The 13,857-nt window shown below is 47.6% G+C and overlaps 2 protein-coding genes across 5 annotated transcripts in view; one reads left to right on the top strand and one right to left on the bottom strand.

Annotated features, from left to right (window-relative positions):
* TG (thyroglobulin) overlaps positions 1-13,857 on the top strand; it is a 266,107-nt gene that overhangs the window by 163,976 nt on the left and 88,274 nt on the right. The window contains exon 42 of the mRNA XM_034668642.1: positions 3,149-3,351. Within this exon, the coding sequence (XP_034524533.1) occupies positions 3,149-3,351 (203 nt within the window). The remainder of the gene's footprint in view (positions 1-3,148; positions 3,352-13,857) is intronic.
* The window catches only part of SLA (Src like adaptor), a 63,402-nt gene continuing 60,165 nt past the window's right edge, over positions 10,621-13,857 (bottom strand). For all 4 annotated transcript variants that reach the window (XM_034668643.1, XM_011222904.3, XM_034668644.1 and 1 more), the window contains 2 exons: positions 13,381-13,513; positions 10,621-12,777 (listed from right to left, as the gene is read on the bottom strand). In XM_034668643.1, coding sequence (XP_034524534.1) covers positions 12,564-12,777; positions 13,381-13,513 — 347 coding nt within the window. In that variant the 3' untranslated portion in view covers positions 10,621-12,563. The remainder of the gene's footprint in view (positions 12,778-13,380; positions 13,514-13,857) is intronic.

Raw genomic sequence — 13,857 nt, forward strand, 5'->3', positions numbered from 1 at the left:
TGGACTCTATGTGCGGCTGGCAGGGAGCCCCTCTCCAAAGTTGGGCCCCAGGGGCACGGCAGAGCCCACACGTGTGGCAGGACGGAGCCAGAAGGATGCCCAGGTGGCCTGGGGGCTCGGCCACAGCCAGACAGCAGGAGGATGAATGTGGCCATGGTGGCTGGGCAAGGGCTGGGGTTGGAAAATGAAGGGAACCCAGGCTGCTTGGATGAGCCGAGGTCATTCCTAGAGGATCGCAAAAGCCAGGAAGACATTTAGACTTGACTCTCGGTAGGAACGGGGGAGTTAGGAGAGCTTTTGAGCACAAAAAGTTCCATAAATGGAGCATTTAGATTTTTTTTTAATGAAAATAACACAATGCTTTGCACATCATAGATTTTCCAACAAATATTGAATTGGATTGAGTATTAGGACAGAGAGTTCTGAGTGTGCATTGGGATCTAAGTCCCGACTTTCTCTTACATTTGCTTCTTGTGCTGAAACAAACATTTCCTCTCAAGTGTCAGGTTCCTCCTCAGTGAAGGAAGGTGTTGGAGCAGACTCCCCGAGAGCAGCTGGCTCGCTGCCCCTGTGCGCATGGCTGAGGCTGTGTGTCCGAGGGCCAGCGCCGTGCCTGTCTTGCTCTCCATGGAACCAAGCATAATGCCTAGCACCAGGCAAAGCCCCATCCAGACTTGTCTGAAGAGCAGCCCTTGAAGGGCCCTCACCTCTGACTTCCTGGGCTCTGTAGACCCTACCACGTCAGCACTGTGCTTGGGAAGCTGATCTATGCGGAGTCAGAGGCAGGGACGGCCGCCCCCAACCCTCCTGTATTGTCATTGAAAATGCAGGCTGCGGATGTCACTTCCTGGAGGTGCAGGACTGGGTCCCACTCAGTTGGCACCCACCTTTCCTGCCCTGCCCAAGACCTCAGAAACCACGCATTCATCCTAACAGGCAGAACAGAAGCGCAATCCAGAAATGTCCACGGTGAGGACTGTGCTAATTGCCTTCACCAAACCCAGAACACAAAATGCATTTGAAGAAATTCCGAGAGTCTCACCAGCTGGAAGAGTAATTTGTACTGTTATGCCCTCTGAGCAGGCGTCCTGGTCAGCTTGGTGAACGCCAGGCTGGGGAATCGGGACACAAGGTTTTCCAATTTTTCTGTTTGGGAATGTGGAGTCTCTTTGATAGTTCTCACTGGATACCGAATCCTGTTAATCATAACTATGGTCATTCATTCACCTGACATTGACTAAGGACCTGCTACGTGCCCCTGGTTTTAGTGGGGGCCGTGGGCGCGCACGGAAGGCGAGACCCAGCATGACAAATACCTGAAGGGGAACCTTGCTTACCCGAGGGCTGCCTCTGAATTAACCCAGAGCCAAACGTGAAGGACTGCTGGGGGAAGAGGAGGAAGGCCAGGGCGAGGTGGAGGGCTCTGGGCAGAGGAAATCACACATGCCAAGCAGAGGCCTGGAAGAGGACGGACCGGTGTGTTTGAGCTACTGAAGAGAAGCCAGGTGGCTGTGGCATGGGGACAAGGAGGGGACGAAGGGAAATAGGGCCCAAGAGACAGCCACCCTGGTCCCATGGGGCCTTGAATATACTGGGAGAACTGAGATCATGTCCTAATGGGATGAGATGGGAGATTTTAGATAGGATAGGGCAGGGTGTGTGTGTGTTGGGCTGTGTGTGTATAAGAGACACACAATCAAAATTATGCATTTATAAGACCACTTGGGGGTCACCTGGGTGGCTCAGTGGGCTAAGCATCTGCCTTCAGCTCAGGTCAGGATCCCGGGGTCCTGGGATAGAGCACATACGGCTCCCTGCTCAGCGGGGAGTCTGCTTCTCCCTCTCCCTCTGCTCCTCCCTCTGCTTGTGCTCGCTCACTGTCTTTCAAATAAATAAATAAAATCTTTAAAAGGAAAATAAAAGTAAATAAATAAAAAGGCCTTTCAGCCCTCCCTAAAAAATAAATAAATAAATAAAAGACCACTCAAGATGTGGCGTGGGGAATTCATCGGAGGGAGAGAAGTGTGGATACAGGCGGCCAGTGAGAAGCACCAAGGAGCTCGGCGGGGAGAGAGCCTGGAGCACCTGGGGCGAGAAGGGCTGGAGAGGCAGCACAGCGGTCTCAGGGAGGACTCTCAGGCTGTGCAGGAGCAGATCGGGTGGGTGGTGCTGCACTAGGAGGAGAAGATAAGAAATTCTGCAGAGGCTGCTGGCTGTGTGTACAGGGGACTTGGAATCGATTCCCTTTGGGACTCAATGCTCTAGAGGTGCCTTCAGCGAGGTAGCCTCCTGGAGACACCAGGGGCTGGTGCTAGGAGAGCGCTGTGTGCCCCTGACGCTCTGGGTCAGCAGCACGTGGGTGGTGGTGAAGGCATGGGAGCTGCTGGGGCTTCCTAGGGCTCGGTGGGTGAGTCTCAGCTGGAGCCAGAACAAGACGGGTATTTCAGGGTGGTTAGCTGTGCAGATGGACAAGGAGGATCCCCTGGATTCAGAGGATGGCCAGAGAGCATGGGTACATAGTGTCCTAAACACCGACGAGAACATATTTTTGCTATACTATATATACATTGTGTGTGTGTGTGTGTGTGTGTGTGTGTGTGAGAGAGAGAGAGAGAGAGAGAGAGAGAGAGAGAGAGAATCATTTCGTTAAAAAAGTACTGCTGAGCTTTCAATAAAAATGTACTGGATTCTATGAAAAAAGAATAGATCAGCTCAGCTGAATGCTACTGAAGGTCATGGGAGAAGAGGCAGTGGGAACTGTTGGAGAGCCTCAGCCACGCCTGGTCCTAGCCAGGGAGGAAGAGGCTCAGAGAGCCACCACAGTGGGCCAGCACGTGGGGCATCCCCGCTGACGTGCCAAGCCAGGGGCTGGTCTGAACGTACACTGCCTCTGATGTGAGCTGCTGCCCTAGCAAGTGCCCTCGCCTGTGGTGTGAAAGCTGTGGCCTGGAGAAATGGAATGACACAGCATGGGCTCCTACTCAGCAAAGGCTGGATGGGTCTGGTTCTGAAGCAAGCTGTTCCCACTGGCCCGACCTCTACAGACAGGAGCCCAGGTCCCCTGGAGGCACCCCAGAAAGCACTATGGGGGGAGGGTAGACTCCAGGTTTTAAGATCACAAAGGGATAAAACTTTCTGCTTTCTGCAGGTTCTGGCGAGGTGAGTGGCAACTGGGGGCTGCTGGACCAGCGGGCGGCTCTGACCTGGGTGCAGACCCACATCAGAGTGTTCGGTGGGGACCCTCGGCGCGTGACCCTGGCAGCAGATCGTGGTGGTGCCGACGTGGCCAGCATCCACCTTCTAACCACCAGGGCCGCTGACTCCAGACTCTTCCGGAGGGTCATGCTGATGGTGAGTCACCTGTTCTGCCTTCAGCCTTGTGTTGGACACTGGTGACGTGGGCGGGGGGGGCTCACTTACCTCTTAAGACCAGTTGGCTTCAATTGCTTGGTTTCCTTTATCCTTTGTTCTGGTGTGTGTCTTGCTCATGGCCATCTTTCCATGGTCAGGTGATGCCAGGATGCTGAGGGCTCCTCTGACTACTGTCCATGATTCTAAAGTGATGAAACTTCTAGATGGGGAAGTGTTTCCATTTTGGGAGATTGCCCCACTGGGATTTAATGGTGTGAACTCTTGAAGACCTCTCTTGTCAATAGACAAACACAAGGAGATGGCGTGTAGGGTGAAGAGTTTTCTGGTGGAAGGAAAGCTAACGATGAGGGCACAATTTAGCCACTACAATGCTAACTACACCCGGTATTACTGCCCACAACAGGAGAGGAGCAGAGCAAGAGAACTCTTATCTGCTTTCCAGCATTGCTTTGCTGACCTTCTCAGGATTTGAACTTAAAACCTTCCCTTATGCTGGCTGGTTTCTTCAATAGCCCATGCTCTGTCTCCTGGCTGCAATTCAGTTCTGGTGGCATTTCTTTGTGGAGCACTATTGGGTGATTCACTCCTCTCTCTGATCCCTTCCACCTCATTTCTGTTTCCTTTGCCTGAGGTGGGAGGGCCGGCGGGGACCCCAGAGCTTGCCTACATGTCTGATCGAGGAGTGGTAGATGGCTGAGTCAGTAGCCACGGGGTGAGGCATGGAGCTCCCAAGGTTTGGCCAACTGAGTCATTGACTGTTGAATGAAGGCAAAGAATAGAACTCAGCACTCATGATTCTACTGGATGGTCTGAAGTTCCTGCTAGATGATGATGATGATATCATACTGATGATGATGATGATATAATGATTTTGATCATGACAATAACTATTGTAGAAGAAATAACCTGTTGATCACAGCACAAGCCCTGATGGTATTGTCACTGATTCACTCCTAACTTTATGGAACGCCCAGTCTGTGCCAGGTGCCATGCTGGGTGCTGGAAATGGCATGCCAAATAATTCATGTCCTAGTTCTTGGGAGACTTAGAGTTTCCTGAGGAGTGGGGGGAAACACTGAAAGCAGATATTTAAAAGAGGGTCTTAAGGCAGCTCAGAGAGAAGCCCCCAACTAAGCACAAGGGAAGAGGGAGTGTCCAGGAACACTTCCCAGGAGAAGGCATGTCTGAGCGAGATGTTGAAGGCTGTGCAGGCAATTCACTGGGGGCAGAGTTCTGACACGAAGGGACAGCTTGGCTCCTCGTGGAGATCTGCCAGTCCTGTGATGTGGCGGGGGAACTTCAGGGGCCGCAGTGATGGAGACTGGGAGGCAGGGAGCAGCCGGATTGCACTGATCACCTTGACTTTCATCCTCAGTGATGGGAGCCTTTGAAGCATTATGTTTGGTTTGGTTTGGTTTCCCATTTTAACCATTTTTAGGCATACAGTTCAGTGGCATTAAATACCTTCACAATGTGGTACAATCATCACCACTAATCATTTCCAGAACTTTCCATCATCCCAAACAGAAACTCTACCTATTAAATAATAACTCCCCATCCTCCTTGCCCCCAACCTCTGATAACCACTATTCTACCTTCTGTCTCTATGAATTTGCCTAGTCTAGGGACCTCAGAGCAGTAGAATCATACAAAATGTGTGTGTGTGTGCGCGCGCGCACGCATGTGTGTATGTGTCTGGTTTATTTCACTTAGCATAATGTGTTCATAAAGGCTCATCCATGTTGTAGCTTATATCAGAATTTCCTTCCTTTCTAGGCTGAATAATATTCCATTGTACGCATAGACCACACTTTGTTCATGCATTCGTTTGTTGATAGACACTGGGGTTATTTCTACCTTATTGTGAATAGTGCTGCAATGAACATTGGTGTGCTATCAAACGGTTTTTAGGCAAGTAAGAAACTTGCTTCCCTTAAGGAAGACTTGTATTAAAGCTGAGTGGAGGATGCATTTAAGAGGGACAATCCTGGAAGCAGAGAAAGCCATGATGAGACTATGAAGTAACCAAATTAGGGAAAGATAGAGCATGGTCAAGACCAATGCCATGGACCCGCTAGCAATTCTAAGGTCGTATAACCACATTCCAGCATTGTCCGACCTTCCTGGGATCTGAAACCTTGACTGTCAGGAGGACGATAGGAGTGACATTGTTTGGGCAGATATGATGCTGGATCAACATTGTCACCATTCCCAACAGGAAGCAGTACTGCCTGCCACTTTGCCTCTCTCGTTGGCCACAGAAGCCTTCCAACGTTCCTTGAAGGGTCCGTGCTCTATTCGGCTTCATATAGGAAGCTCCCTCTGCGTGAATGCTTGTATCCTATCTTCCTTTCTGCCTGCTCTATCTGTCCTTCGGGGGATCCTTCCAGACTTTTTAACCCAGAACCTGAGCCCCTTTATACGGCTTATGCTGCCTGTACTTCTCTGCACAGCATGTATCATGATTTCCCACCAGCGAAGAATTCCTCTGGCTGGAGTGCAGTCTCTCCTACCCGAGACCGTGAGCCCCGGGAGAGCAGGGGGCCGCTGTGCCTTGTTCTCATGGGTCCCCAAGCCCTCAACACAGCTGTGCTAGGGTAGATGCCCCGTAGTTAATGTCTGAGCAGCATGTGAGCAGAGGAATGGGGGACTATGCCCAGGGCCCCCCAGGCGGGTCCACTTCCCTCCCCACCACCACTGTCTTGTGTGTCTTGTCCTTTAATCCAGATTTTCTTCAGTCTCTGCCTTTCTAGTGGGCTCATCTTCATGGCAGGAGGCCTGAGCCCATCATCTCTCAATTCCTGGTATTGAAAATAGAACTTCCCGACTTTGAATGCTCCTGAAGGGGTTTCCCCAGAGGCCTCTCAGAGACCAGACATTCAGTGGAACCTGGAAGACACCAAAAATGGCTTGCAGTCGGCCCAGAAGGCAGAGTTCTCTTTTTGAAAATTCTGGAGACTTAAGGTGTTCGGGGGATTTCAGAAACTAATCTGTTTGAGCAAATGGTAGTGTATTTAAAAATAAACTCTCCATCTGTTTTAGTCATTTAGAAGCATCTTTTACAACTGCTCCCAGCAGTCTTTGGGATGCATGTGAAATTATTTGGTATTTGGAATCGAGAGAACGAAAATACTTCAATACATTAGTGGTTCTTAAACATGTTCTTTACCAACAGATGTTTGGGGGCATGGATGTGAGTTGGTGATATATTCTTGAATAAGATCTTAAGTCTTTCTGCAAATCTTGAGGCCAGAGCTGTTGAGACACCAGGCACAACAGGCTCCTGTGATAATTAATAACTTTATTTAGATTATTTGGGGCCCATAAGATTATTTGGGTCCAATATATTATCTCATAGATTGCTCGCACTGATTGGCAAAGGGTCTTTATATTATTTGCAATCTGGAGATAGGGAGTCTGAGGCTTAGGTCTAGTGACTTGCTAAAGACGGAGCCACATCAGGGGCTAGAACCTAAAACCCTACTCTGTGTTTTCCCCACCCTATGAAGCTGTTTCTCCAGAAGCCTGGGACTCTTCCAAGAACTTAAGGCCTAACAGAAACAGCTCAGGCCTAGGATCAGGCAAGTCTGCCTTAAGATCCCAGCCTTGGGCAAAAACCTTCCACTCTTGCATTCTTCATGGATAAAATCGGTATGATTAATTCTGTCTTCCAGAGGCTCAAGATTTGTCATCATATAAGGATTGGAGAGTGTCCCGTGCACTGTAGGAACTCAAGAAATCCAGGTTCCCCCTTGCCTTGCTAAGCTAGGGCAGCTCCAAACCAAAGCAGGTCTGGGGAGCTTGCACCTGTCCCTGGGGCCCGGGTTGAAGAAGGAAGAGGGGGTGACATGTCATGAACATGTACTCTGTGGCTCTGATGTCCTGGCCAGTTTTAAGAGAAGACAGAGGAGGTCGTGTCCTCTGTGGTATGATTCATAAGACCCAGAAGAGATTTCCATTGCCCTCCTACACAATTTCCCCGATTCTGCATTCCTCAGACGGAGTGCCAGGCCTCATGAATTGGCCTCAAGCTACGTTTTCCTGTCTCCTTTCCTGCTCCATGCCTGCAGGAACCCTGCACTCTGGGCTCACTAGTATCAACATTCCTAGAAAATGCTATGCCTTCTGCCACATCTTTCCATTGCTGTTCTGTGGTCGGCATGTCTATTTCTCCCCCTGGAAAGTCACTCCCTTCTTCAGGGCTCAGCTGAAATGACACCCTCTAAGCCTTTCTCCATCTCTTAAAACAGAATGAGTCTCACCTTGGTAAAGAGACTTCTATTTGGCAATTTTTAGGAATCCTGCCTTGTCTTACACACTGGCTGTTTTTCTAGCACATTTATTCCAATTCTATTACGACTGAGAGCTTGACAGGCACATGGGCTTTTTGTCTTAGAATTCTCTGAATTCTTAGCACAGCCCTGGGTGGAAGAGGGCACCAAAGCCCATGCTGAGTTCCATTGAACTTGGAGAGACCTGAGCACTGTTTTCTCCTGTTTTCACACAAACCTCATAGTTTGAGCACTTTCTTCTCCGTGTCTCTTAATCAAAATTGACTGAGCTATTCATGGGCTCCAGTGCTCTCATCTATATTTTAAGATGCATGTATTGATTGTTTTTAAATAGTCCTGTTGGGAATTTGAGTGTATCTTCATGGAATTTTTCAATTAATTGCAAAAAAGTAAATATGTTTTCATGATGTGAAATCTCACATCTGTGCATATGGTTGACACCATAAGCACAAACAGAACTTTTGTCTCCTTGGGAGTTTTCATAGAGTTTGGAAATTCTCTCCACAAAATTTTTGTGAAATCACTGTAGGCAAGTCCCTATCTGTGTCCGAGTTCGGTTGGCATTATGAATGATGTCATATTTTTTATTGAACTTTCCAGCTGGTCAGTACTGGCATAGGGGAGTTAAGTCAGCTCCAAATTTGCTGAACCTTCTTACCACTTCCAATACTTGGTGTGTTGGCTCCACTGGATTTTCTGACATTATTTCATTATCTGTAAATTTTGGCAGGTTGATTTCTATACCCTTTGGACAAAAATGCTTAGCTGCTCTAGCAAAGAGATCCAATACTTAAGGAGCTTAAATAATAAATATGTTTCTTTTTCTCTCCCTCTTTTTTCTTTTTTTCCTCTTTATCATAACATTTCCAAAATTGTCTCATGATCTCCGGAAGCATGGGTACTTTCTAGGTGTTTCTCTGCCATCTGAGGGCCTTGTTCCCATCCGTAGGGCAGAGTCTGGGCAGCTTGGACAGCAGAGAGGGGACAGAGGGAGAGGGACCAGCCCTGCTGACTGAGGGAGGGAAGGGTACCCTCGCTTGAAGAGGCCCCTCCTTAGATGCAGCCCTGCAGCTCATTGGCCTTTCTTTTCCTTTGACATGGTCATTCTTGCTCCTGTTTTTCTTCATATCAATCTTCCTATTTAAACAATGTCTTACTTTCTGAATGTTCTTTATGATTATATTTTTAAAGCTCTTTCTTCATTGGTGTTTACCTTTGTCATCTTTTACTTTCTCCTTGCCTCTTTGACAATCAGTTGTTCTTTGAGCTTCTTGAGTTGAAATCTGAGCTCATCATTTGTCATTCTTTGTTTTCTGGTCAATGGATTCTGAGCAGTAAATGTCTTTTTTACTGTTGTATCAGCTACACTCTGGACATTTGGAGAAGTAGTGACATGTGCTCTATTTCTATGCCTTTGATTATTTCTTGTATTATGTTCTTCTTAACCACAGGGGATGTGTCCATTTTTTTCTTTTAAAAGCTTTTGGATTCATAGGATTTTAACCCATCCTTTTGCAAATTGATTTCTAATTTTATTTCATTATTATCATGGAGGCTGAGTTGGAGAAGCCTGACTCTGAAATTTATTAGGACTTCCTCTGTGACCCAATGTATTCTTCATTGGTTGGCAGAAAAGTTGTACCTTTGATATCCTCTGTCTACCTATCTACTTATCCTTGCTTGATCTGTTTCTGAGAATTGTGTGTTTAAATCTCCAAATAAAATGATCTGTTTATCTATTTGTCCCTATAATAGTTGCTTAATATATTTTGAAACTTTATTGTTAGATTAATACAGGTTCGGTCATTATATCTTCTTAATGGCTCATTCCTTTTGTAACATCTCTCTTAGCCCTTAGACAATTAATTTTTGCCTTCAATTACATTTTACCTCAAAATTCAACACTTGCCTTTTGTTTGTTTTTGCATGAAAAATTTTCTAACCCTTTATTTTGAAATCCTGCATTCTTTTTGTCCTGAGCTTACAAATTTTCACTATGCATGGAGTAGATAATACAACACCAGAATTTTAAAAATCTGTTCTCTTCACAGCAACCAGTGTGCTCTTTAAAACATGTGGATGAGGTGATATCCTTCCCCTAATTAGATCCTTCCATTGGCTTTGCCTTTCTCCTAGAATAGACCCTAAACTCTTGACACTCCCATCCAGAACCCTGCGGGAACCTGCCTCCCTCCTGGCAGCACTCCGCCCCTGGCTCCAGCTCACTCAGCCCAGCCACCTGGCTCTTCTTCCAGTTCTTTCCACAGGCAGCCTTGCTCCTGCCCACAGGAATTACCTCGTTTAACTCTACTACCTCCGGTTTTCCTCTAGATATTTGCCTGGCTGGTTGTTGCTCAACTTTCTGGCCTCGGCTCAAATGGGAGTTCAGATGTGTCCACTGGCAGGGAGGCCTTTCCTAAGCAGGCGTCCAGTTAAATGACTCCTTGCCCCAACACACTCGGGTCCAGAAGCCCAGGTTACTTTCTGCACTACACTCCCCACCATGACAAAGTTTCTTGTTTATTTATGATCTCAAAATCTGTAAAATCAGAGACCTCATCTGGTTTTCACTGCTACAGCCCTAGTGCCTGGAGTCATCTCTGGCATTTGGTAGGCATCCAAAAAAACATGGGTAGAAATAAATTCTTGGAAATACAGAAAGCAGAGGTATCACATGTGGTCCACAGAAGTTATCTAGGTGAGGCAGAATGTTCATTGCAATCGCTAAGAAGTTGTTCTCTCCCTCTGTGTCCACCTTCAAGTTTGATAAGACACCCTCCAAAGTCACAAAATCCAGTTTTCTTAAGGCTGCACTTCAAGAGGAAGCTGAGCGCGGTTCTTCTTGGTGTTCCTTGCTGTCATCTCTCTCCAGAGGCAAGTTGGTCTGAAAATTCGAGACCCAGAGAAGCTTCTGAATAAGCCACCCACCCATCTCATCCAGAAAGTTCTCCCCACATGCCAAGGGTTAAATATTTATTAGGTATATTTTAATCAGAAATAAATACATGATTTAGCAAAGTGTAATGCTTCCCACTTAGAAATGCCTCTGAGTGCTCCCCAAAAGTTCCCAGCACACTAGTTACAACGGAAAACAATGCATATGACACCGTACAAACATCTGGCGTTCGCGAGGAAAACCCTGCCTTGCGGTGGAAATCAGCGTCCACAGTGTTATATTCATTTCCCACACGTCGGCTGGCCCCTTGAAACGGCCTTTAGGGATTCTTGGGGGAAACCATAAATGTCTTCTTGTATAAACACGCCAGTCTGATGATACAGAAAATCACGTAAATGCATATTACACATACCACCCGCACAGTGATCTCAGATCTACGGAATGCGGAATGCGCGTGGTGAAAAGACAGACATTGCCTATCAGGCAGTGAAGGGTTCCACAGGCACCCCTCCCCCCGCCCTGAATCCCTTTGCAACAGGGGAAAATGAGTCATGGGAGCATCTGCAGCCCCCTTCCTAACAAGATCCGGATGGGCGGCCTCGAGATAAATACTTATTTTCTAGAACTTTGCTGTGCTTTCTCTCTCATGTCTTAAAATTAGTGGGACAGAATTAAAGCCACTCTGCCTCCCTTCTTTCCCGGAGCTCAGCAGTTTTCTTCATGTGGCTCCCAGGCCCTTCTTAGAATAAAATACTGATGACACAGAAAAAATCACGTAAATGAATTAATCGTTTAGAATTAGAATTAATTCTTTAGAATTTAATCCATTTGCAGTTTTCAAAAAAGCCGACCATTCTCGTCTACTCAATCCAGCTGCACTTACCCTCTGCGAAGTCTGCAGCTGAGACGTGAGCTCATGGGCCACCCGTACCTGACCCAGTCCCCCTGGAACCATGAGCTGATTTCTCCTTCTACAACCCACTTTCATGATCTTTGTCTATAGACTTTTCTCCCTGTCTATACTGTGAGTGCCTCTGCTGATCCCTTTTTCTTTTCTCCTCTTTTTGCTTTTTTCTTTTCTTTTCTTTTCTTTTCTTTTCTTTTCTTTTCTTTTTTTCTTTTCTTTTCTTTTTCTTTCCTCTTTCTACCTGACATGGTACTTAACACAGCTAGCTCTTCAGGTAATCATGAGTGAACAACGGACACATTAGTATTGGCAGGTGTCTCAACCGACACTGTCAGGGAAGCTCTTTCTGTGCCGCGAAGCCACGATTGGGGACACTAGGAAAGCTTGCATGGCTCCAAGGCTACCCTCCCAATTTCCCACAAGCAGCCTCCCTCTCTCCCCTTTGCCTTGTCCTCTGCAGAGGGAGGGAGGCCGTCTGATTCCTGTGCATGTAGCCCTGCCACCAGCAGGCCAGCGGGATCTCCTGATTCAGGGATGATAAGGAAGATGAACATTTAGTGTCACTGAATTCCCTTGAAAAGAGAGGAGCTGCATCCCAAAGGTCTCTTTGTGGATTGGTTAGGAAAGTTCATTGCGGGGCACCCGTTTGCAAACCTAGACTGGCCAGGCCCCAACTTTTGGCTCGTCCTCTTCTCAGGCTTTTCTCGTTCAGAAGTTATCTCCAATGAGCTCAGAGTGTGACCATCTGGACGGTTCGTTGAACAGTCTTGTGCGCTTTCTTGTGAGATAATGTCTTTTTCTTTCCCACAAACACAACGAGCACACTCACATACACGGGGCTCTTCGGAAATGTTGCCCAATCACATCGTGATTCAACGTTTCGTGATGTCTCAGTACTGATCAGACACCAGGGAGGGGTTCCCTTTGTCGTGATGTGGACAGAGAAGATGTGAGTTCGAGTCGCCATCAGCCTTCTCTTGGCTTCTGGAAGATGTGCGGTTCCCCAGGACCAGGGAACCGTGCCTCCCTGCCAGATCCCAGGTGATAGTTCCAACCTCTGTTATTTTGGGTACACACCATGGTGTCTATTCTCAGGCTAGTCTTCAAAATATGGTGGTGAGGAGAAGAAGGAGCTCTTCCTCTTGCTCCCGCTGTATATCAAGGACATGCTTTTCTTCTTTCGATCAAAGGAGGTGTTGTCATCGCTGGTCAGGGACAGGTAGGAAGCGATGCTTTCCCGAAGGCCGTAGCTGAAAAGGGACTCATCCACACCAAGTGGGTTCCTGGCTCCCTCGGGGTCCTCTTGCAGTCTGTGAGTAGGAAGAATGGGGACAGAGGAGGGGAAAGAAGAGAGGGACATAAGGAGAGGGAGAACAAGAAAATGGGAGAAGGAAAAAAAAAAAGAAAAAAACCTGGTTAATATTTCTCTAACTTACTATTCTATTTCTGCTTCTTACATTGGTGGCTGTGTGATCTTGGAGAAATCACTTAACCTCTTGGAACCATCATTTCCTCAAATGGCTATAACTTCCAACTGCAAATTTGAATGAATATTTCTTTATGACTTTTATAAGGAAGAGCAGTTTTTTTCATCTCCCAGGCAATTCTGATCTCTGATTTTCTTTTAATTTGCTAATGGAATGTCTGGATCAGTGTTTGATTAAGATAACTCAGTAACGCCCAACTACAGATATCCTATGAAATACAGTGACGGTGAGGCCTGAAGCTGAATCTGCCTCCCAGGGGCCAGTGGGATTCCGAGGGTTGCAGAGTGCCCGGCTCGGATTTCCACGGGGCGGGCTGTAGCCTGCCAAATTTTTACCTGTCAGGCTCCCACACTGGTTTGGGGGGGGGTCATACGTTCATGCAGGACACACACACACACACACACACACACACAGAGCACACCCCACCTGGGCACCCTCTTCCAGTCGAAGGTCTTCTGGCGTAAGGTGACGGGTGAGTCAGGGGCCCTCACCGCCGGGGTGGCCGAGCTCTGAGTGAGGCAGGGTGTGGTCAGCACACAGCAGAGACCATCAGCCACTTCTAAGGAGGGAAGCAGACAACTGGTGATTGACTCTGGGATGCCCCAGCCAGCGAGGGGTGAGGGGCCTCAGGCACCATCCAGGACAGCTCCCTGGTTGTTCATATGGGGAAACTGAGGCCAAGATAAGAAAGAGGTGTGGCAGGGCAGAGAGCTGTTTAAGCAGTGTTAATGCGTCCTGAATACGCGGTGTGCTTAGCTCGGAGCGGGTGGAGCATTAAGGTTGGATCCAGAATCAACTGTACTTGGGTTTGGATTTCAGCAACGCCCCCCCCATAGTGAATCAAAACACGGCACAAAGAGAATGAAAAATAATCTATTGTTCTGCACCCCCCCCCCCCCCCCC

This window comes from Ailuropoda melanoleuca, chromosome 9, assembly GCF_002007445.2.
Source record: "Ailuropoda melanoleuca isolate Jingjing chromosome 9, ASM200744v2, whole genome shotgun sequence".
Taxonomy (NCBI): domain Eukaryota; kingdom Metazoa; phylum Chordata; class Mammalia; order Carnivora; family Ursidae; genus Ailuropoda; species Ailuropoda melanoleuca.